Genomic DNA, 25858 nt, shown 5'->3' with positions numbered 1-25858 from the left:
AATGAATGGATGGATGAGAAATACTGTGTATAGTATGAATAAATCCAAACAGCTAATTCAGTCTCACTAATCGTATCGGTGGTGGACTACATTTATGAGCATGCTCACATCTGCAAAAGGAAGCCATTCTTTTGCTAAATAAAATGGGGGAAAAAATATGTAATGCAAGTTAATACCAAAGGAAGATCAGGAAGTGCTTTTCAAATCAGTGTAAGGAATAACAGTGACAAACAAGCTAAAACAGAAATAAGAATAGCAGGAAAAAAGTAGCCACGTGAGTCAACAAGGTTTATGGAAGTATGGAAATAACCTTTTAAATCATTATGGAAAACACTTTGGGGATTTATATACCAATCAATATTACAGATTATTTAATTCCAACTGCCAGGAAGCAAAAGACCTACATTAATGTACTTTAGGTAAACAGAATAACCATCTGCTAAGAATCATCCCACAGGACTACCTGAGCTATAATCCAAACGCAATTGATCATTATTTGCTGTACTTTAATATTGTATTTTTTCTGTCTGTTATAAGTACTCTTTTCTTTATGTTTATGCCACCTTGTTTCTTAAGTAAAACCACCATATACAATAAATTAATGAGGAAATAACTTTAAATTACACTCAATTTCTAATTACACTCAACATTAGAAACAGTTTGCCAACAATTAAAATTGGTACAAGATTATGACTGAATGTATTGTTGCTACTGCACAGGCTCTTAAAACATTTAATGAACATAAACCAAAAGGAAAATGACTATTTCCTTACAGTATGTTTACTAATTTCTGTTCAAAAATATACATCACAAAAATAAGATGTGTTAGAGAAAAATGTATTAGAAAGTAATCAGAGAATGCTAATATCACATAATTTGAGTAGGGTTTTTCTAACATCAGCCCAAACAACTGCATCTAAAAAATGAAGTACAATATACAGGCTCCTTGTCCGGCTTTTTTACAGCTTCCTGACTTGGGTGGGGGTAAGAAGGAAATAGCACAACCTTGAAACATAAGATGAGAGAAAATTTCAAGGCTCGGAGAAAGGCTTCTGGGATTCTGATTTACGTAAGTGACACTCATCTTTAATTTTCATCGCCTCTTTGGGCCAGTAACTTAAAACCTGACTGCTGGGAAATTAATACGAACTATATTTGTATATACTTATGCACACAAAAATAAAGTCAGTTCAGCAATTCATCTTCAAACCAGACTTATACAGCGGGCGTCTGTGAATTGCTACAGTATACAACATTTAATGAGAAGAAACTTATCACCAGGGGTCTGACAGATGAATGCAAGCCAGCCAACAAGACTGATACCTGAAACCCTTCAGATCATTTGGAAATTGCTGACACCAATCAGGAAGCTTTGATCATTTTACCAACACCTTCAAAAATAGAAAAGATAGGACATAAATTCAATTAATGATCTTTCTGCACACTATACCCTGTTCTAGTTTGCAGAGTACATAACATAGGGCAAGCTTTTGCTACTTTAAATACATGATTAGGTTATCCTGCTATACATGCTGTGCTGTTTTCAGCCACCATATCTGCTTCAACACAGCAATCTCAATTAAAAAATGTAAATTATACTATTTGAAACAGTTATTTTATAAGTCTACATTAAGCTATGTTTGATTAGAAAATGTTGCTGATAAAATGTGGGAATACTAAAAGGGTTCTCTTGCAGTCAGCCAACAGAGCCTTCCTGAACCCTTACATATTAGCAGGTACTCTGAAGATATTAATGTCGCCTTTTTCTTTGGTTTATGAGACCCATGCTTATGCTTCTGACTAGACAGGGTGAGCCAACTCCTAATTAATTTCACTCTGAGGCCTTTAGCTTTCAGACTTCCAATGCATAGCAGGTGCAGTGAAAATTAAATGGGTGATGAGGTTTATAACTTGCAACAAAATCTGTGTCATGCACACCCTGAACATCTATGTTCTTAAACAGGTGGGAGACCTGAAATAAAAAAGGAAGGGAGATAAGAACCTAGGGCTTTTGTGTCACACATTGATGGTGTGCAAGTATCCACAAGGGACCTTTAACCCTGCCATCTGATATCTTCCCATCTGTCATGCTTGTCTTGCTCCAGGAATGTTCCTTTGCCCTGCCTCTGGTTAAATCAGATTGTTTACTATCAGGCTGAACCCAAACATACACCGCCTGACTCACAAGGCTCACTACTCTTCACAGTGCTTTAAAGGAAAAAGAAAAGGATTATTAAATAAACATTCACGTAGGATGAAAAATCTAATACAATGAATTAGGTGCTTGTATATATAAGAACTTCATTTTGTTTTAATTCTACATGAACTACTCACAAACCACTTTTGTGCCTGAGCAATGCAATTAACCTCAAAAACACTGCCAGAACATTTTAGTCTTGAGTAAGCTGAAGCACTCTCTTAAATAATACAAAATTACTATAAACTCTCATTTCCAACTGCAAATGAAAAATTTGTTTTGTTTTGGATAAGGACAGTAACTCATCTAAATGATTTAAGAGGAAAAGACAGTGATTTATATGAATCAACTAGCTTTCCTCCTCTGGAAAGTCATCAGAATAAACATTTTTTTTCTTATACTTGTTTGAACCAACATCCAAATAAGGTGAAAACAATCTTCTGGAAATATCAGGATACCTCACACAGGAATGACTAGGGAAAATTATGTTTATACGTACTTTGCCAGAGACTTGGACTGCCTTTGTACACAATCTATCACATTCTATGAACCACGACTGTTAGACAGCACAGGTTTATAAAAAGAATAAGAAACACTTTCTTTTAATTTGCCAATTTGAAATTGGCACTCAGTCTTAATTTAGTATTTAATATATGTCAATATATGTTACTTAGAAGTATTTCATTTAATGTCCTCACTACACATCCATTAAGCTAAAAGGATACATTCAATGTATTTACATTTGTTATCATGTAATATTAAAACAAAAACAAGCATAATAGACCCTCAAGATAAAGCATACCTGTTATACAAAAAACCTGTGAACAATGATTGCAAAGAAGAGGAGTCAAAATATTCTTTGTCCTTTTCTTTTAATTTTACTCGGTAAAAGACATTTATTCTGAAAATCCCTGACTGTTTAGATTATAAAAATCAGTGTTTTACAAGCTTTTTAGCACTTTTGTGGCCTCAAAAAAGGAAGGGCAAGCTCACCACAGCAACTAAAATTAAAACAGCTTTTAACTGTTTGATGTTTGCATCTAAAGCACACTAATCTGGTAAAACCTTTTAAACAAAGCAAATAACCCTCATACTGGTGTCTGTCGAAATAAGTTGTGATACGTGAAATTTGTCTGAAGAAGGCAGGGTGTTAGTTAGTGCCTGTCAGGATAAATAACCCTCTGGATTCAATGATGACAAACATCTGCAGATCACCTGCATGAACGCTGGCAGCAGATGTCTCCATGACAGCACTGTTCTCTTGTTCAGCGAACTGTGAAAGGGATTTTCAGCTCCTGACGTTTACTATAATATTTAACAGAACTGTCAGGGTGATGGTAAAAAAAATAACCACAGCAGAAGCAAGGAAAATCAACGAGGCTATATTTCACAGAGTATTAAAACATATCCATGCAGATACTGGACTTCATAGAAAATGCCTGCGGGTTTACATGTTACAAGGCAAACACTGAGAGAACAAGTGTAGGCTAGAGTTACATTAGGAAATCAAGAACAAAAATTAAAGCACTCTATTTGGCCCATCGTACTCATTTGTTTCTAGGGGGGACAACACCCTCCAGGTTTCCTTGAAACCCCCCTCTTTAGAGACACTTTAGAGCACCCAATCGAACCTACCCTGTGTCTTTGAGAGGAGGTGAGAAACTGCAGCAACTGTAGAACACCTGGATCTAGTCAGCTGTGAAATGGGAGACCTCCTAGTTGCTGCTGTAAGTGGTGCTGGTGGGCCATAATTCCCTCTGAACAAGAGTTTCCAAAACCAATGTCCTGACAAGGTATGGTAGGAGGTGCCATCTTTAGAATTAGACATAAAACAGAGATCCTAACTACTTGGTCATTAAAACTTACAGAGTGTCTGATCATAAAAATGGAGATGTTCCACACCTCCTTTCATTATTATAACTACCTTCCACCTTATTGTGCTTTCTCCTACAAGGTGTAGTTCTACTTCACAAAACTAAAAACCAGGCAGGCTGTTTGGAAATCGATAAACGTGGGATGTTTTCAAGTCTTTTAAAAACATTTTCTTGTCACACTTGGAAAAATGTCTGTATTATTACAATACTGCACATAGTCTGAAAAATCTTAATTTTCCCTTACAATAAAAGCTAACTGCTTGAGCCTTAAAACAGCCCAATACTACGAAAAGAAAAAATCACATTATGCTGTAATATATAAAAAAGCAGAATTTTCATACACAAGAAAATAACGGAGGGATATTAAGAAAGCTGTAAATTAGGGGGTTAAAAATATAGAAGTTAACAAGAAAAGGCAACTATTTTAAATAGCCGTGAACAGTCCTGAAACATTTCCAAGATTTAACAATACCTACACAGGGGAGACTTCAATTTCATTATTATGCTGGACCATTTATTTTAATATTGGGGCCAAAACATGCAGCTGTAATGGAAAACAAATGTTTCTTGATATAAGTACCTTTTTGGTACACTGAATGCAAGGATACTTAGTTAAAGCTATTTAATAAAATAAAAACAAAGGGAAGTCCATCCTCTCTGGATTGGGTGTTGGGAACCATGTGTCACCCAAACCAAAAGTTAAAATCTAAAACACTCACCCAATGCCTTATTCTACTGTACCTAAAAGGAAAAGCTCCTGTACACTTCTGGGTCCTAGTGGCTGTGAACTATATAAACTGAGATGATGAATTATATATTTAGACTATCAGCGAAACCCAAAAGCCAGCTGGATTTAAAAGAGAGCAAAGCATTGGCTTGCTAACAGCAGTATCAGACATATTGCCTAATCTGAAATGCATAACCAAATTCCCTAAGTGTAATTTCAAACATATACTGTAGAATTTTGCAGTTTCAGTATATTTAAATCCTCCATTTCCTATTTAACTATGGTTTACTGTAACTGTAAAGCCCATGACATGGACGACTAATTACAGTATGTGACTTATTTCATTATATATACTGTATATTCATTCATGCATTGAATTTCCATGTTAACAACTTCATTTTTCAATGTGTAATAAATATCCATATATTGTATTATGTTACATGCACTGAACATGATAAGTTACAAAACAAGAGGAGGCCATTCATCTCATCTAGCCCATCTGGTAGTAGTGAATTCATACAAGGATCTCATCCAAACATTTCTACACAGAGTCCAGGGTATCAGCTTCAACAACATAGCTGGATAGCTTGTTCCTTACTCCCACAATCCCGACATTGTCTAGAAGAACTAAACACTGAACATCAACACTGAAGTCTTGCTCATAAGTAGCACCTTCCTGTTTTTCACTGTGTATTTATTTTGTTTTTGCAACTCAGGTGCAAAAACCTTGTCTACGTTAATGACATTTGTCATTTTTCCAGTGTTTTCTCAGTTTTGAATTACATCACATAGAATTTCATTTGCTGCTTCTGCAGTGTTTGCTAAACTTTGAAATAAGGACAATTAATTGTTTTTAGTTCTAAATGTACTTTACCAAAGGACACATTTTGGCCCCATGGAAGTCAAAGCCACACACCGAGAAGTCAGACGCTGGACTTTTTGGGGAAAAATATATTTTGAAAGTAGTTTATTTAAAAGTGAAATAAACTGATATTAATTAAATTAATTTTAAATCGGTATGTATGCCTATGCACTGCTGGCCACACATATGCACTTGTACAGGTCTATGTATTCGAAGAACAAAACCCTTAACACTTTCACTACTAAAATAATTAACTTCTACTGCATCCAGAACAAAAGGAATAGATTTACTCAAAACATAACACTTTATCAGTGCCAGTTCATAAAGGATACAAGCCAGACATTTGAGATCCACCCTCTTGAAATTTGGAATGAAGATTATACTATTATTACAAGCCATGCCAAACTACCCCACAAAGAAAGAGCAATTTCTATGATTAATTGACATGTCTATCCTCTTAAGTACAATAATAAGTTATTGTGACATTGTGTTTAAATTTGTCCAGCCAAAATGTTCAAGGATTAAATCCAGACTCTGCTAGGATCCCACCCTGTAATCTCCTTATTGTACACCCATTCCCACTGCTTACTTTTCCACACAAACACCATATCAAATACCAGATCTAATCATCCTCCTATGTGGCACAAAGACTTACTCAACACATATTATTGCTGCCTTAAACTCGAAATTATTGTGCTATAACAGCAACGTCAATTAGAAATGTACATGAAACTGCAATGTCTCTTTACAGAAAAGCATAATTTTACTGATCAATATTAAATTAAAAACCCAAAAAGTCATACACTGCACTTCTGGGCTTCTTCAATTAAATTCCTAAAACATTGATTTATGTCACTGGTTTCAAAAGCTATTTCATGAAACAACAACAGAAGGGTTGGAGAGCCTGTGCTTAAGATTCCAAGAATTGTGTTGGGAATGCTTCATGCTTCAACACTCAAATAACTTTTTGTTTCCATTTTCCAGAGGTTTATCTTCACATAGGCTTCCTCTGAGAGGAATAAAATATAGGTTTGTTCTCACCAACTTCATTTTTTCATTTTATAACATTCCAAGAAAACTTGATAAAATTGTACAAAAGCTGGACAAATGCTTCCCAGATCAGCAGGATTTTAATTTATCTTACTGTACCATCTGTTTTCTTGGAACTGTTAATCTTTCCAATGTTGATTAGTGCCGGTTAAGTAATAAGGAGACAAAAGTCTTACAAGTACCTCATTCAACATACATTTTAACTAGCAAATGGGTGGAAAATTCATTAACATTTTCTTGCCCTTAGTGACTGCTTAGGTTGGAAAACATTTCTGCTTTTCTACATTTCACACACTTAAGTCATATAATAATGTTACTTATTTCCATATATAGAGAAATGGCAATGAATGGTAAAGTAAAAATTTAAAGTAAAAAAAAACACACACTATATATGTGCATAGTTAATGCAACCTCCTAAACATTACAATGTTAAAAATCCAAAGTTTTGAAATACTTGTACCTGCCAGCACAAGTAGCGAATGAATACAGCCAAGAATAATAGTTGAAAAAAACTGAAACGCTTACTGCAATAGAGAACCAGCAGAACACACCGCAAACAAATGTGCTTCCTGCAACTGATGACAACTAGAATTAACACATTTTAGTGCAGTGACCCTAAATGTCTTTACAGTAGGTAATTCACAGCAAGACCTAGCCATGTTGTTGAAGTTCATACTCTGGCCACTTTTTAGTAACAGTGGGTTGAGAGGATCATTTACTACTAATTATCAAGGTAGGCTAGATGGGTCATTTCGAACCTTTTCATTCTCATGTAACATTGCCTGGTATGGGGTTTTATTTGACCTCCAATCTTAATCTGAGCAATGTCCCGCCTTATCTTAATCTAAACATATCATACACCTTACATGTTTCATGTGCTTTACAAGTAGTAGTATATTTAGAATGCAATATCTTTAGTTACAGATGACCTAAAGGAAAACAATTAATGCTTGAACGCAAATGATACTATGCTGTTCCAAATAGAGAAAGCCCAGATTCCCATTTTCACAACAGAAGCTGGTTATGCTGACATATATTTCCTTTGGTCTGTAATTTTCTTGAAATTTAAGGCTCAGCCACAAGACATTCTGTTGAGTAATCTGTGAGTTACTAAAGCTGGAAAGAGTTCTTGCGCTTGGTTCTCCCACACAGAATTTGTTTCACAATCTACAGTCAGCACCAACAAAGTGAGCAATCGGTTACATGAGTATTTATCCAAAAATACAGAATAACAGCAATGCAGATGGTAACAAATCATTAAATTCTGCCACACAGATTTAATGTTTGATGAATATAAGACAATTATAATATATACTTATACTGTAAAATCACGTCGGTTACATGGAAAGTGCACCAAGACACCTCTTAACTGTTAAGAGTTCATGAGTTTAGAACACACAACATAAAACATATCTAACAGTAATGTGAAAAGACATTCTGGAGAAACACAGATAAATTCCAGAGCTTGCTTCCAGTTCAGGGCATTCACAGTGAAAGGTATAATAATTATATCTAATTATACCAATAATTCCAGAAATGAACATTTGAAAGACAGAGAAATATTGCCAACTATATAACCAATTACAAGTTTAATTTCTGTCACCAATGTAGACAGGCAGCATTGGACAGCTATACACTAAATTTCAAACTTTAATGTCAGCTCTGATATCTGAAGATATAATTGATGATGATGTGCCATGTTTTTTTTTTTTTAAAATCACTCATAGCCTAAGATTTAAACATACCTTGGAATCTGCCAAGACAACAATTAGATGTTCCATACCGAAATATAAAATCAAAATCTTTCCGGACATTATGCATTCTGGAACGCTGTTACACTGGGAAAATAGTTTTGCGTATTTACACCCATGCTAGAAATATAACCGGAACATGATAATAGACATACTGTAAACACTATAAATACAGTGCAGTTAAAAGAAAAACTTGACAGTCCAAAATAATTTCTCACTGAATAAGAATGGGTTACTACACTCCCAATTTCTCAGATCAGTTATTAAACCTCTGAAACCAATTAAATTAATTGACGGTATTGCAAAATTTGACAAATTCTAAATTAAGCACAAAATCGTGAACTTTGTGAAAGTACTGGACGCTTGCCGTTGTGGTTGCAAAACTCTGGTCTCGTCATGGGCAAAAGCAAGAATTCACACAAATTGTGATGTGAAGCATCCCTTCCTGCTCACTGTGAGTGAATAAGTACACATTGTGCTGCAGACGTTTCACCGCATAAATGTTGATCTGCATGCAGAGATACCAACGAAGTTGTATTTGTCTGCAAAACTGTCTCAAAGTCAAGAGCAATATTGCTATTGGATTAAAAACAAAGTATTCATAACCCTGCTTGTTTACAATGTAATAAGGCCAATTCATGTCTCTTGAAGTTACCTTGTTCTAAATTGCAGAATACGGCACTGTCCATACAGTACCTGGAAATTTAGTCTATTCTGTGATGTACATTGGGGGGTTTTACACATTACTATGTACATTTTTCATTGAGGTTTGAAATGCATTCATCAATGCAGAAGCTTTCTAACACCTAAATATAAAAATAGCATTGCAGTTCCATGGGCTAAGGCTCTTGATTTATAACTGAAAGGTTAAGGGTTTAAATCCTGAGAGAATGTGCTATACCCTTGAGCAAGGTACTTAACTCAAGATTGCTCTAGCAGAGTGCCCTGCTGTACACATGGATACAAATGCTAACTCCTTTTTCCATAAAACTGTCAGCCATCTAGATTATGAATAAAACTAGTATCTGAACTAGTATAAAATACTTTGCATAAAAGATTACCATTGACAGATCTTACAAGATGTGTAAAAATGTCTCTTAGGAGATAAATACAGTACAGTAGATGCACTGATAATACAGTGCCTTGCGAAAGTATTCGGCCCCCTTGAACTTTTCAACCTTTTGCCACATTTCAGGCTTCAAACATAAAGATATAAATTTTTTATTTTATGTGAAGAATCACCAACAAGTGGGACACAATTGTGAAGTGGAACGAAATCTATTGGATTTTTGAAACTTTTTTAACTAATAAAAAAATGAAAAGTGGGGCGTGCAAAATTATTCGGCCCCCTTGCGTTAATACTTTGTAGAGCCACCTTTTGCTGCGATTACAGCTGCAAGTCGCTTGGGGTATGTCTCTATCAGTTTTGCACATCGAGAGACTGAAATTCTTGCCCATTCTTCCTTGCAAAACAGCTCGAGCTCAGTGAGGTTGGATGGAGAGCGTTTGTGAACAGCAGTTTTCAGCTCTTTCCACAGATTCTCGATTGGATTCAGGTCTGGACTTTGACTTGGCCATTCAAACACCTGGATACGTTTATTTGTGAACCATTCCTTTGTAGATTTTGCTGTATGTTTGGGATCATTGTCTTGTTGGAAGATAAATCTCCGTCCCAGTTTCAGGTCTTTTGCAGACTCCAACAGGTTTTCATCCAGAATGGTCCTGTATTTGGCTGCATCCATCTTCCCCTCAATTTTAACCATCTTCCCTGTCCCTGCTGAAGAAAAGCAGGCCCAAACCATGATGCTGCCACCACCATGTTTGACAGTGGGGATGGTGTGTTGAGGGTGATGAGCTGTGTTGCTTTTACGCCAAACATATCGTTTTGCATTGTGGCCAAAAAGTTCGATTTTGGTTTCATCTGACCAGAGCACCTTCTTCCACATGTTTGGGGTGTCTCCCAGGTGGCTTGTGGCAAACTTTAGACGAGACTTTTTATGGATATCTTTGAGAAATGGCTTTCTTCTTGCCACTCTTCCATAAAGGCCAGATTTGTGCAGTGTAAGACTGATTGTTGTCCTATGGACAGACTCTCCCACCTCAGCTGTAGTTCTCTGCAGTTCATCCAGAGTGATCATGGGCCTCTTGGCTGCATCTCTGATCAGTCTTCTCCTTGTCTGAGCTGAAAGTTTAGAGGGACGGCCAGGTCTTGGTAGATTTGCAGTGGTCTGATACTCCTTCCATTTCAAGATGATCGCTTGCACAGTGCTCCTTGGGATGTTTGAAGCTTGGGAAATCTTTTTGTATCCAAATCCGGCTTTAAACTTCTCCACAACAGTATTACGGACCTGCCTGGTGTGTTCCTTGGTCAGAGCAGGTGCATTTATACAGAGACTTGATTACACACAGGTGGATTCTATTTATCACCATCAGTCATTTAGGACAACATTGGATCATTCAGAGATCCTCGCTGAACTTCTGGAGTGAGTTTGCTGCACTGAAAGTAAAGGGGCCGAATAATTTTGCACGCCCCACTTTTCATTTTTTTATTAGTTAAAAAAGTTTCAAAAATCCAATAGATTTCGTTCCACTTCACAATTGTGTCCCACTTGTTGGTGATTCTTCACATAAAATAAAAAATTTATATCTTTATGTTTGAAGCCTGAAATGTGGCAAAAGGTTGAAAAGTTCAAGGGGGCCGAATACTTTCGCAAGGCACTGTATATAATTCTAATATGGCTGTCTTTTTCAGTTCAGACAATCTTTCAAACTTGGTCTCAGACTCAGAAACACTCTATCATCTCCTTAGAAGTAAAGTACCTATCTTCAGTAAGACCTTTGAAGTAATCTCCTTTAGAAGTACAAGAAATCAGCTTGAGCCTATTATTTTTTATTCTGAAAATACATTTTTTTTATTAACGATGGATCTGAAGCCATGACTAAGCTGTCGCTGGAATCCATCCAGACACTAGAACTTTTTAATTCCAACACTTAAAACCAAAATGGAGACAGCAGTGATCCTGTTTCCATGCTGAGTCACACTTTCATTGGATGGACTAATATACCCCCAGACATCTGGCATCATTATACAGTTGTTATCCTATGCAGTCAAAACTCCTTTCAGCTATGTGCTATCAGTTGCATTTCTGATTATTTTAGGAACCACATACTTGTTTGTGTAATACAACATGTAATTACATGAAAAATAAGATGGCTGTATTTTTGCCTATGGTCATTTTCTTCAACCTTTTTTTAAATATGAACTTTTTTGACATTGGAAGGTAGGTACGTTTCTCCTAAAACACTTGGCTTCATCACCACATGTCCATGTTTAATCATTTTTGAAGCTTATAAAAAAAATCCTGAATTATCTGAAGTTGTTTAGATTAAATTAAACAATGAAAGAATTTCTGCATACGGGCCTGCATATGGTTTATTGTTGTTCTTAACTCTTCTTATTTTTACAGCTCTGATGAATGATGACATTTTATTCATAACAACGATGGATAGAATGTTTATGCATGGCAAGGATAGATTGTGACAAAGAACTGCAAGCTATTTAAAACGCAGTAGTTATTATTTTGAATGTATGTCTACTGTGTATCTCAGAGATAGCAGACTAGCAACCGAGTTCATTGGTGAATGTTTGCAGATGGAACATTCTTTATAGTTGCAATGGAGTTTGAAACCTGCCAAATATAATTATGCCTCTAACACAGAAGAGTTGGATACCTCTCATTTAAAGCAAACTTTCTCCACAGTGTTTTCAGCAATGGTCAAACAATTAGTTGGATTTCTATCTAGAACTTCAGGTCTTCTACAAAAATAGACATAACTTCCAATTTTGTTTCTATTTTAACTGCAGATGACAGTTTTTTCACAAACCATAATTTATTGCTTTTCAATATTTGTGAAAAGTTCCATATAATACTCTTTAAGATGAAAGATATAAGCTTTTATATTTGCAAATTAACCCACAACATTCGTCTTTTTGACTTTTGAAATGGTAAGCACAGAATTGGAAGGGATAGTGACCTGAGGAAACTTAAAATAAAAAACTACAGCAGGAGTTCTTAACTCACTGTGAAGAACAAATGTAGAAAAACCTGGCCTCACTAAATTTTGACCCATTTTCCTCTTGGGGTATTACGATGGTCTTGCTCTGTAGGATGGTGGCTTGAAAAGGCATGTTCCACTTTTTATTTTAGTTGTTTATGGTGAAAAAACAAATTACTACAGCTATTATTTAAATTTGTATAACTTAAAGACTTAGCATTCTATATGTAATATAATATAGTAATAAATCAGTATTAGCTGGTTAAAAAATTGGTGTTGAATGCTATCTCTAAGAAACTAGATAAAAAAGGTGACAAAAGCTTTGTATACAAGAGTCCAGTTAATGGTAGCCTTATTAAAGTCCATCTTAGACTTGTCCAAATGGCTTCTTTTTCAGCACTACTAAATCTTGCTGAGTAAAAGCAAAATGCTACTGAGTGACCTCTTTCTGGCACTTTCTGACTGAATAGGTTGCATTACTGAAAAAATGAGCAGTACAGTAGTATGCATGGGAGTTGAGAAGCTGCGTTTCAAACTGTGTTTTTTGTCTCCCTGAAGATCAAAGCCAAAAGAGCTCTGTGAAGCTCAATTGCTCTCCCATTATCTCACTTGTAATATCAGCCCCCAACTGAAGCCCTACCTAAAGAGCCTAAAACTGTAAGAGTAATGTAGTACATTGTGAAGAGATCAAATCCCCTTACAGAAAGCATTTCATGGCAGCTGGGATATGAGCAGCCCCCGCCTCCTTCCCCAACAACGGACAAGTGCCTTATTCTCCCAGGCCTGAGAACCAGAAGCCACTTTCTGTCTTACCCCACTTCTCTTTTTCCTTCTTTCTTTTTTGCATCGTGTTTCTAGATGACAGGAACATGATAAACAGCCAAACCTCCAGCACTTCAATGGGTTTTTGACAAAAGAGGCATTGTGATTGACAGCTGGTTCCACTCAAAGGGAAGAGACCCCCTTTCCTTCCTCTTTGGGATGTCTCTGGACAAGAGGGATGAAACCTTAGACTTTAAAAGCATCTCCCATTACAGACCTGAACACCTAGCAGGTAAACACCTTCCTGCTCGGCTGCCATACAGAGATCTGAAACTAATACCCACAGTGTAAGCTGATCATAGTGGAAAATCCACATACTGTAAAGCTCAGCTGGGCTGATGTAATTTATGTGGTGGGAGCAGGTCTGAGACTGGATAGTCCAGTCAGATTTGTTTAAACTTCATCTCCATTCGCCAGCCAGCGACCCTTGTTTTATTATTCAGTAAAGACAGACTGACTACTGAACATTTTTTTCTGTTTCCTGGAGCTTTCATCGAGTGCCAGACATTTTTATATCCATATCTTTCTGATTTGAGCTGGAAGAGTAAAGAGACTGAAATCAATTGCAAACAGACCTCTTAGAAGCACCAAAAAGATATTAGAAAAGCGTCAAAGAAACATATGACCACCAGGGGGTACCAAAGGAAAGTCCCATCAGTCACAATTATAGTGAGGATCTGGTTGTGTTGCGCGTTGATACAGCAGAATAATCTCGGATGTCTTATTTTTTACAGAGTACTTTATTACAGTAGAACACTTCACTAAGTGATGGCTGATATTTATAAGTTACTTTAAAGTAATTTTATTTACTACCTAAATGACATTACAGCATAACCCTAATTCTCATGATGACTAAAACCAGAGTCACACTTAAATGAACGTCAGCCTTCTGGATTATTTTTTATTACTCTGTCACAAGATAGGGGATAGATTTGGCTTGTTATACCATGACAATTTGATTTCACAGACATGTTGCAAAGAGGGAAGAAAACACGGCTCATTTAGCTTATTTCTGGCATTTAAAATGTAGAATCCAAGCCTTGTGATCTTTTTTAATAAGGCATATCATTATTTAACCAACCCTGAAACTTCATCTCCAAGAGAAAGATGTCATGGTTGTCTTAGCAGTGTCTTCTTGTCCAATTGGAAAATGGAGTTTGAGGTGAGGGGCTTTTTTCATAACAAAATTACACCAAAAACATACAAAATAACTGCCTATTTATTTTTATTAAATCTTGAAAATAAAACAAACACTATGCTGCATTTTATAATTTCCCTCGGAAGCTGCCAATTGCTACAAAGAATCAGGTTTTTTAAGTTTGTAGTTTCAGCTCAACATGTAAATTAAACGTTTTTGTCTGATTAGCATCCGAGGATGACACAGAATTTGTTTTTCTGAATAAAGAGCTGTAAATTAAGAAAATATTTGAGATAAGAATGGTCTTACAATTACAAAGCTTTAAACTGCATATCTTCAGTGTGACTTCATGAGATCATCTTATTGCCACATGACAAAATGTTTCTTAATTCAAACAAACATGATTCATTCTGAGCTTTAAAGGGTTTAAAGAAGCTGTTCTTGCTCCATCACACTGATCTTACACTGAAGTATAAATGCAGTGATTGTGATGTGGTTACTTTAAACTGATTGTATTTCTATTTACTGACAGCTCCTAACTGCATTAAGAGGCATTTTCCACAGTTCTACTTTTACTTGTTTCATTGTTCAGGAGAGTTTTGATTCAACCCTGCGGCACATCCATGATTCAATGAAGTCATATTTGAAAAACCCTTGATATTATAATAAAGACACATATAAATTTATGGCAAGCCAATTATCATACAAAAATTAAATCAGCCTTAAAAGTAGAGATAAAGTAAAAAAACACCGAAGGCACTAACAAAGCTCTTCATAATTGTTGTAAGAACAGAAGGAAGATTACAAACAAGAGAGAGCATTGGGCTCATCTAGCTTGTCTGGTCCTAGAAGTTAATTGATGTGCAGATCTCATCCAGCTGTTTCTTGAAAAAGGCCAGGTTACTGGCTTCCACAAAATGACCGAGAATGTTATTTCACACAATCACAACAGTTTGTGTAAAAACCTATCCACTGTTCTCATGTTATAAATGCAGTTGTTTATAGTTTCAAGTTATAGTTACGTTCTCTGGTTTGTGTTTTACTGCTGTGTTTCGGTTTTTAGCTACGAGAAGGAGAACATACATTATTCTAAGGAAAACAGGATATGCATGCTCACACATTAAGGCCCTCTAAAGTACAGAAAATAATGTGTTACTTTTTGCTTTGGTGCTGATTCATCTCTGTGCTGAGAAAATGAACCCCCTCCCCTTAATTTTAAGTAACAAAATTTCCATTTGAATGATGAACACTCAGCACTATGCATCTGCAATAGGAGCCCACAAAAATACAAGAATAAAGGGAGTAAGCTTTGATCTTTGGAAGAAAGGTGAGAAGCATGAAGAAAGAAAATCATACACCGTCTCGATTTTTTGATAGCCCCAACTCATGCACACCACCACAAAGAGAACCGTAATTAACGGAAACCAAATAGCTTGATACAAATACCCCCTCCCCCACATGAGCAAAGAAACTGAACTGGTTGAATAACAGGGCTGGGAAAACCCTCAGCACCTGCTGGTTGTGGAATAATGAAACGTATATTAAATAGACAATATCAAGGCAGGGCTGTCCTTGTGTATCCTGTGATGCTACTGAAATAAAGCTTGCTTAAGAAAGAGCAATCATAAAAATCTTTTTCTTTTTGCAAGATTACAAAAAATTCTCGAGTGATTCCACAAAGTTTTGGACTGGGCCAAGCTAAAGCCCAGAACTTCAAAACATAAAAATATGTACAGTCAACATCATTGTAGCTGTATTACAAGTGTAGTTAAATGGAACTGATTTAGAAGGCTGTTGTTCCAGAAAGCACAAGGGTTATTAATTCATACTTTTAAGCATTCCTTTAAAAAAATGACATTTTGATAAACATGACTTCATAATACTTTCAAATTAAAAACCTACTACTTTTACAAAACAGGTTTATATACTGCAGATCCATTTCAAAACTGGCCTGACTATGCCTATCTAGTCAAAGTCCCTGGTAACTAAGACAGCAGTTAAAATTCAGAAAGAATGGTATTAAATTCTTCACTATGACATTGTTCATCAAGAAAAAACAAAATCAAAAGCAACAATATGCGAGGCCTTTAAGTAGCAGAAACGATTAATACAGATGTTGTCCATCACAAGTGAGGCTTTATAGATCTATGAAGCCACAAGGAGTCATGTTTACTGCTTCCTTGACAGTATTCTAAGCTCTTTTATTGCCTAAACATGACTATCAGTAAAACTAGCAGGTAGAAAACAGGTGCAAGGAACACTGATCTCAATGTAATTATAAACATCGACTAAGACAGATACAAGTCCTACCTGTTTCTACACGAAACAAGTACTAGATAATAGACTACAACTTAAGATAATATTTTTAAAATCTTATAATAAAAAAGTCAGAATAAAAGCAAAATATTATATAGTTTCTCTTTTGTCATAAATATTCCCTTACATTTCAAAAATTAAAATTAACCAAATAAACATTTACTAAATGCACCAATCGTGTATCGTTCAGAATTCAATTGCATTCTGTGATTTTGAAAAACAAAGGGCTGTGATTTGGTGTGTAAATAAAACACTGAAATCAGAAAAAAGTGAATCAATGCACTCAAGGCTCTTTCTGTTTACACTAGCTCTGCCCTTTAAGTACAGCTTCTCTGCCAATCCAGTAATGGATGGCCCAGCAGAGAGGCGTCCATCTTAAACTTGTGTGATAAAGATTTGGAACGAACTGCCTTGACAACCAGATATAGGTTGTTTTTTTCCCCACACATCTTTGCATGTTGCACATATACACAAAAAGCCTGATACTGTTATATCTACTTTTGGAGAAACAACTGAACACTTGATCATTGTGGAAATAAGGGGTTTTTTTTGTTCAGGAAATTGCTTTGTGATTACAAAAGTAATGTCTTATTCCTTTAAGCATAAGTACAGACTTTATGGTAATGTATTCACCATTATTTTTTAGTATGTGATGCACAGTATTTAGGTACAGAAACAAGAAGGGACTTTAAGTATATAAGATTCTGTTACATGAATGCCATTCTTGTCACAAAGTATTAAGCCAAAAATGCTGGCAATGTATTCTTCATCATGTAACTATTTTTAAAGGGTCTACATTTATTACACAGCTCAATGATAATTACAAAACACCAACAAGTATAAAAATACAGAATGTTTTATGTTTTTACAACTTAGTGCACCTGCTTCTTTGTAACTATCAAACTACGAGGCGCACAGTCACAACAAGACGTTTCAGTTTATGAATAGAATTTGGTGTCGCACAGGCATCCTAATACAACATTATACAATAATGTCTATCTATGGATCCATTTTTTTTTCTTAACACAGCTGCTGATACAGATTGCTGAGTGAAAGACATAATTTAGTGAGAAAGTCGCTAGTGAATTCAGACAGAGTCCAGTAACAGATGCCAGAGCCCTGGCTTTTAAAGAGGAAGTGTAAGCAAATTCTTTTAGCTACGATACCAGCCTAATTGCTTGCCCCAGAAATAATTGGAGGGCTAATTCATGAACTGTCAAAGGTGATCCAGCCCACCTTGTGTTCTTCATTTAAACTTCATGCTCCCCCACCAACTCCCCCTTTCCTCAGCTACATGCTCTCTGCATTCCCCAATGAACCATGACATGTATCTCAAAAGGAGTCTGTCTCATTCAACACAATGCTTTCATGCAGACGGCTTTGTTCACAGAGAAATAAAATACAAAAACTGGCTGACCCAGGGGTGCCATTCAATCTGTGAAGGCTCTGCCCAAATCTCTTCCTATAATCATACTCAAAACTCAATCAATCAGTGACCTGAAAGGTACAACAAAGTAAGCCATGAATTCTCATTCTTGAGTCCATGTTTCTCAAGATCACTATCACTATTTTAAAAGGGGAGGATGGAAGTAATGTTTTCTTTAACTTGGTTTCAGATGACTGGGCTAGGCTTATCAGTTGTGAAGAAAGTGAACTTCTAAAAGCCTACTTCTATTGATTATTCCATGAAGTTTAGCATAGCAACACCAGACAATTACATTTACTTTTATTTAAACAAATCCAACACTCGCTCCTGACTGGACAACAGATTCCAGGCATGTAGTTATGTACATTTTGAGGGAAAGAATCTGATCTTCTATTTGTCTTGTTGATTTGTTGTTTTTTTTACCCCTGAGAAGATTAATGTTCATTACTGCGCTTCAGTAACAGAAAAGAAAAAATACTGCTTTGACTACCACTGGGACATTAGCCAATGTACATTTGTAAATCACTCTGAAACTGTATAAATATTTAGAGGGCACTTTTAAGTGGAAGAAGGCTTCTCAAACTTTGAGTGAACTGCTTTAAGATATACGTGTACTCAGTATCCTTTCAAATGGCTTCATTCAACATTAACATCAAATGACGTCAACAATATTTGTTCAATATCAAAAATTGGAGAAAAAAAACTTAGGAATTACTAACAATAACAACTCTTTCCCTGTCAAAGAGCCCCTAATTTTACAACTGAAGTTTAGGTCACTGGACTCCAGATTCCTTTTTAATTAGAAATATGTGGAGGGAGTTTAATGAGATAAAGAGTCTCTGCTCCTGGTAATATTCCCATCATGCAGAGGTAATGATTCCACTTACCGGAAGAAAAACATGTACAGAGAGGCAGTCAGGCAAAACAACAGCACCTGTGCATACATAAAAAAAGAAGAAAAAACATACATGAAGAAAGCTGAAATGTTATACATAATGTCAACAGAATTCACAACAATTGCTGAAATAATCAGATTTTCATTTGCTGTATATTCACTGTGTGTGAATCTGAAAGGGACATTACACCCCCAGATCGGCATTAAATTCCCCTACATTAGGGGACTGTTGTTTTGCCACAGCTGGGGAAATATGTTTTTACCCACACACTTAAATAACTTAAATATATATTATATTTAATGTGTATATACTGTGCATGGCTCAAGCAAAATACTACACAATGGTATGTTTAGTAATAGTAAATCAACTCTCCAAAATACTTCACAAGATTTAGCCACAGAGATTACAACAGTGCAGCCAGGTCTTCTCAGTGTACTGTGTTATGCAACAGACGCCTAATGCCAGGGACCCCTAAGAGTCATGACAGTTGGTATAGTATATGTTCCCCTGCTACGTTGCTTGAGGCAACATAATACCTGGCCAATGTGTCTATTTTGACAGCATCAAGACAAGCTCTCTATAAGAGGCATTCTCTAACAGTATGATAGGAGGGATTATAGGTATGTAAATACTGTATATAAGGAACATCTTTCAGGTTTATGGTGTGCTTTAAAGAACCTCCAGCCACTATGAATTAGCTAAATTAAAAGGCAGAATAAGAAATCTTTTCCCCCCTCAGTGTTATGGAACACAAAAAATGTTAATGCATTAATATTATACATGCAAACAATACACACAAATACAGTATAAACATAAGGTGTTGGTCTTACACAATGACTGTGGACTGCTGTAAAGATATACTCCAAATTACATCCAACTACATACTAGTATTGCACAACATCATAGTTTGTTATAAATACATTTTTCTCCTCTACAAAATGTGATGTTATCATACTAAAAAAAGCTATATTTGTTCCAGATATCACCTGGCCATGTGCCATAGTGCTCACACCTAAACCTCAGCAGCTGTTAAATGCCATAGATGCCATTAACACTTCATTGCCAATAAGCCCCACAGGCACCACTAACAGACAGGATCAAAATCGTTCCAAAAACCAAGTTAGAAGAAAACAGGCAATTATTCTGACACAAATTTTAGCAATTTTCAATGACCAGGACAGTGATTACATCTGACATATGTCAAATATGTTTAAGCAACAATGTACTATATTGTGGAATCACCAATTGCTTACTTATACCAAGGAATGTACTATATTTTATGCTCTATTAACATTGTCTACATGAATACATTTCAGGTCATGCTACAAAACAGTATTCTTTTTGATTTTACAAAATCAAATTTTGATTTGTGAATTTGCAAATGGGTAATACAATGACCCAGATTGAAATTGTGTCAATGTCATTCTGTAACACAAAGATCTGCTATATTAAGTAACAAAATAGCAGGTCAATTAGAATTCTATTACTATAATATTCCCAGTCACTACAGTGAAGGGTGCAGTCCCAACTGATTATTGTATGTTACTTTGTATACATATCTGTATACTCTGTGTGTATAATAATGAAAAATAAGGCATCATTATGGAAGATGACCCTGTGTCAAATCAGTGGTCGCCATAGCAATAATGTTTTATCATTTCCACTTCAACTTGTATTTATATTTATCTCATTTTAAGAGACAGTATCCAAGTTGGTAAGCCATTCTGCCTAATAAAAGTCCGATATTTTAAAGATATGCCTTTGTGCATTTCAGTTGAATTGAGACAGACAACCACACCACATTCCTTCATCTATAAATGGCATAAATAAAAAGATCTGCAGACTATGTTATACACAGCAATTGTTTTTTTTATTTTGTAATAAAAAACAGACATTTTGAAATAGTGTTTTGTGTCAGTACATTAATCGGAAATTACAGAACCAAGCAGAAATGAAATGAACGAGCATCTGTCATTAAGGAAAGGTCACACGTGCTGTGTAAATACCAGGGCTGTCTCCTCCCTCACAAGTGAAAAAAAGAGGACAAGGCAGAACTCAGCTTAGCAGAACAACCAAACAACTTCCCACTGTGAGGGTGATTGGAAATGAAGTGGAGTCACGCAGTCAGCTGCAATCCCTCAACTCCCAGCAATTTGGACACTTTCCCTCCAGCCTTTCCTCACTAGGCCTTTCAAGAAAAATTAGTCACACAGCCAGAAGGACAAGATTCATGCCGAGAACGGCCGTCCTATAGCCACTTGACCACTTTCGACCTCTTCACACACTAAGTGAAACTCATTACTCATGCAAAAGCATTTTTTGATACCTTAAAACAATATACATATTCCCCATGTTGTAAATCATGTGTAGATAAGAGTAAAGGATAGATGAGAAAAAGAATAATTCTTCAGTGTTTATTGTGGCAGTCTATCAATTTGGTCTTGTGTTCTTTGAAAATAAAGATGTATATACAAAATACATGAATATATACAGTAATACAGTTATATAACATTAATATAAAAACCTTTGCTTTTAGTGTTTGGTGAATAGAAATAGAACTTAAATATCACAAACTAAATGTTTCTGTGAACATTATACAGTACATTAAGTAATTTGTTTTCTGAAATTAACGGAATTAATCATGTTACAATTTAAAAAAATAAGGTACAAAAAGGAACATACTAGAGTATGGCTAACATCCATCCCAACTTATTTTCTTGCAATAAGTACAAGTTGAAACGGAGATCTATTTATGCAAGACCACTAAGTTCTTCATAGCAAAATGATGTAAAAAAGCAGTATTGTTTTCAGATTTTAGCAGCTAATGCATGTTATGATCGCCACTCTGTAACTGAAATCAAATCCTCTGACTTCTGTGTAAAAAGTAAACAAATAACAGAATTTGGAATGTTTCCAGCAGAGGTTTCAGTTCTGTTGCTAAACTGAGAGAAAATGTTTTAACAATGTGAAGGCCAAACTTAAAAAAAAGAGCCCAAAGGTAAACACACAGGAAGTCAAATATTTAAGCAAATTCACTGGTTTGAAAGTACGCTTTTTAATTACATTACACATTATTACGGTTCTTGTTTGTTTCTTTGTGGCTTTTAATTTCCGCAAATGTCAGAGATTATTTCTAAAATAAGAATGACATTTCCATCTGTACTGTTGCTAATCAATGCAGCAATGAGAAGAGTTTTATTGGTTTAAAGTTTAGGACACGAAGGCTCCGAACAAACAATCTATGCACTATATAAACTGCTTTCCAACCTGCAGACGGATTGCAGACTCCAAAACCAAGTATCAGATACACACTTCCTTTGAAGTCATCTCCTGTTAAGAGCTTCATTAAGGGGTGCATTAGTTTGTTTCTGCTTTTACACGCTGTAATTATGTGTCCTTTACAATGCTGACAAACACATTTTTTTCCCCCTTCATATAAAATTAAAAATGAACGTCAAGGATAATACTCTACAAATGAGTCATGCCATGCCTCTTTCAGAAAGACAAAGCTGGTGGACTGAAGCATGAGATCGATTTTTTCTGCGACCAGTCACCCTACAATGCTGTTATGCTAGTGCAACAAACAAAGCAAATCTCTGAGATCACCCCCTTTGCAAAAAAAGGAAAAGTTTGCACAGAAACCAAATTCCTCTATGACTGGTTGCACGACCTTTCCAATCTGCATTGTTTCTACAGAAAAAGGAGAAAAAAAAGAGATACCAAGAGAGCAACAGTCATGTCCTATTTTCCCCAGTGTTTATTTTATCTGTCAGATTAGATAAGGCAAAACAATGTTAAAAGGTCCTTGTAGTAAAGACTGGCGGTCTGTCCAAATATGAATGTGGGTGAATCCAACAAGGCAATGATAAAACATTCCAGCTTTGGTTTTAGCAGAAATACGAAATGTCTCTGTTTATAGAATTAAAAACCCTTTATTACCACAACCAATCTATAATCTGTTAAAAGTTTTGGTTACATACATTCATAATTATGAAGAATTATAATATGGTTAAACTTCAATACAGGCTATAGATCAGAACATCCCGATACAAACCAAGTATCCAGAATTACTCAAACTCATCAAGTTTCCTGCTTGAACTTACACAAAGCTATGGCTTATGAATAAAAAAATAATGCAATTTAACTTTAATTACTGTATTACAAAGAACCATCTTCTTAATAGCAAATAATGATACAGGATGTTAAAAAAGTCCCAAATACATTGTGGAAATGCAATATCAGTTTACTGAGATTGTGAAAGAAACAAAAAGGGCCAGTTGGGTAACAAACGAGTAGGATCTCACGTTTCCCAAGACAGGAGCCACTGTAATGTACAGCTGACATGAGCTGTCATCATTCAATAGAATGAACCCTCAGGGTAATGCAGGCTCAGAAAAATTAACATGTTGGAGTCACAGGCTGACAGGATCCCAGCATTAACAACAGAAAGGCTTAAGGGCTTAAGTTCAGGTGCTGATAGATCAGACTTTATTATAACCATTTATTCAGAGGTTACTCAAATATTTATTTTTTTCTAGTGGAGGTAATTACGCCATCTTTTGCTTTTTTACTTCAGATAAAAAGATTTTATCTGTGAATAAATTAATAATTGTACAGTATCTGAGCTGCACAACAGCTTTAGCAAACAAAGTCAGTTCCAAAAAGGAAACCCAGACAATATTTCCAGGTTCTGACACTCAAAACTGACAAGAATCTGTTTTGCTCTGGCTGGGGAGTGAGGAAACAAAAGGAACGATGACCACAGATAGGAAGTTGAACGAAAATACAAAAAAACGCAGCACAATTTACCAATTTTTCAAGCACAAAATAATGTTTTAAATATGGCAAATACATTGTATTGCCACCTAATTTTTATTTTTCAGATTTTCATATATATTCAAGTACGTGTCTATCAATTTTCCCACTTACCACTTGGGGTCACTGTAAATCTCTTCTTTCCAATCTAAACATTCTCATTTATGTACAGTAGTTCTTAACATTTCTGACAAATAAACAAGTTTTTTTAATCCATAAAAGGCCACTGTTTCCAAGGTGAATCTCTGTTATACTTTATTTTAATGCTCAACAGGCTTTGGGAATGTCTTGAATCCTGAATCCTGCGACTGCCTTTCATTCAGGAGTGTCCTCGTGGTTCAATGTGCACCATAAGTAAAACCCAAACTGAAAAGCTGCAGTGTACATGAAAGGACATACCACAAACCATGTGAGCAGATGTTTCTCTTCATATATAGCCTACAAAGAAACAACAACTCTTTATTGTATACACTCTGAAGTGATAAACCAGCAAAATATATATACTGTATATTAATATATCCTCTCTACATATAAAATGGTGCTCATTAAATCATTAGAAAGCACCTTGAGGTACGCATACTGAGTTGAGAAAAAAGTGTGAAATACAAGAAAAGATAATTAGACACCTGTGTTCCAACAAAAAAATATTGCATTTGTGCAGATAACCATTCTTGTCTTGCACAGCTTTGATCATGGCTTACTAACAGGGGAAGAGCTACAAATTATATTGATTTACATATGAAAAGCTTTGGCCATACTGGCTTTAATGAAGGACAAGACAGAGTAATAGTTTAACCAGACAAGTGGGTTAAGTATAATGGAAAAATATATCACAAATTGAAAGCAAAGAAAAGAGAACACTACACAAAAATGTGGAAGAAACATGTCTGTTTTACTTACAATTTGTTAATATGGCAAATACTAGTATAATATCTGACAGATAAAATTATGTTTTGATCTTGATTTCTGTTGGATATAAGTTAAGAACATAAGAACGGGTACAGAGCATTCAGCCCATTTAGTAGTTCATCCAAGGATCACAACCTTGTTTTTAATTAAAAGAACAGCTGAATATCATCTTCAGCTGGGTAGCACGTTCCACACTCTCACAATCTTTCTGCAACTACAGTTTGCACAAAGAAGAGCCTTCTGATCTCAGTTTTAAATGCACTTCCACGTAGCTTTCACTTCTGGTCTTTGCTTTATTTTGAAGAATTCCACAGCGATGACTTGTCAATGCCTTTAACAAGGCTATCTGGATCAGGTCTTCTAGCAGTCTTCCCTGATCCAGACTAAAACGGTTCCTATAGCCTGTCAGTGCAGGACATTCCCTTCTGCCCTGGAATGTACCTGTACGCTCTCCGGAGTGATTGCAGAGCAGCAATACCTTTGTTATAACATGCTGACCACAATTGTACACCATCTTCTAAATGAGGGTTTAATAATGCATTTCACCATTTTAACATAACATTCTTCAATTTAAATTATGCCTTTTTTAACTAAATATCCTATACTTTTACATTTTGTTTGCATTTTTTATTGCTTCCCCATATAATGTATAAATGATCTGTCAACATAAACACCTAACTCTCTTATGTAGTCTTTTCAAGCTCAATGTTTCCCATTTTGTATTTATAGCTTATATTTTGCTATATACTGTAGGGTCGTCTATCCGCAGATGCTGGAAGCCACTAACACAACAAGCTAAGGGTGGTTAATGAATCCTATGGGATTCCACATTTCATAACTGTCACTAAAAATAATCAAAGTAATGACATGGTCCCTCGTCATTTTCAAAAACTGTTAAGAGGCCTTGCACTGTTTTAACCAGGGTAACCCAGACTGGAGCCCTTCAATACTTCTTATAATGATAAGTGATATTAAACATCTTAAATATCTCTAAGCATTCTTTAAGCAAGAAATACCTT

General features: G+C 35.7%; 1 protein-coding gene across 1 annotated transcript in view; it reads right to left on the bottom strand.

The window, feature by feature from the left end:
- The window catches only part of tmem135 (transmembrane protein 135), a 79368-nt gene that overhangs the window by 12618 nt on the left and 40892 nt on the right, over positions 1–25858 (bottom strand). The window contains exon 6 of the mRNA XM_006628116.3: positions 19107–19153. Coding sequence (XP_006628179.1) covers positions 19107–19153 — 47 coding nt within the window. The remainder of the gene's footprint in view (positions 1–19106; positions 19154–25858) is intronic.

This window comes from Lepisosteus oculatus, chromosome 5 (genome assembly GCF_040954835.1).
Source record: "Lepisosteus oculatus isolate fLepOcu1 chromosome 5, fLepOcu1.hap2, whole genome shotgun sequence".
NCBI classification, from domain to species: domain Eukaryota; kingdom Metazoa; phylum Chordata; class Actinopteri; order Semionotiformes; family Lepisosteidae; genus Lepisosteus; species Lepisosteus oculatus.
This window is presented reverse-complemented; position numbering and strand designations above follow the sequence as displayed.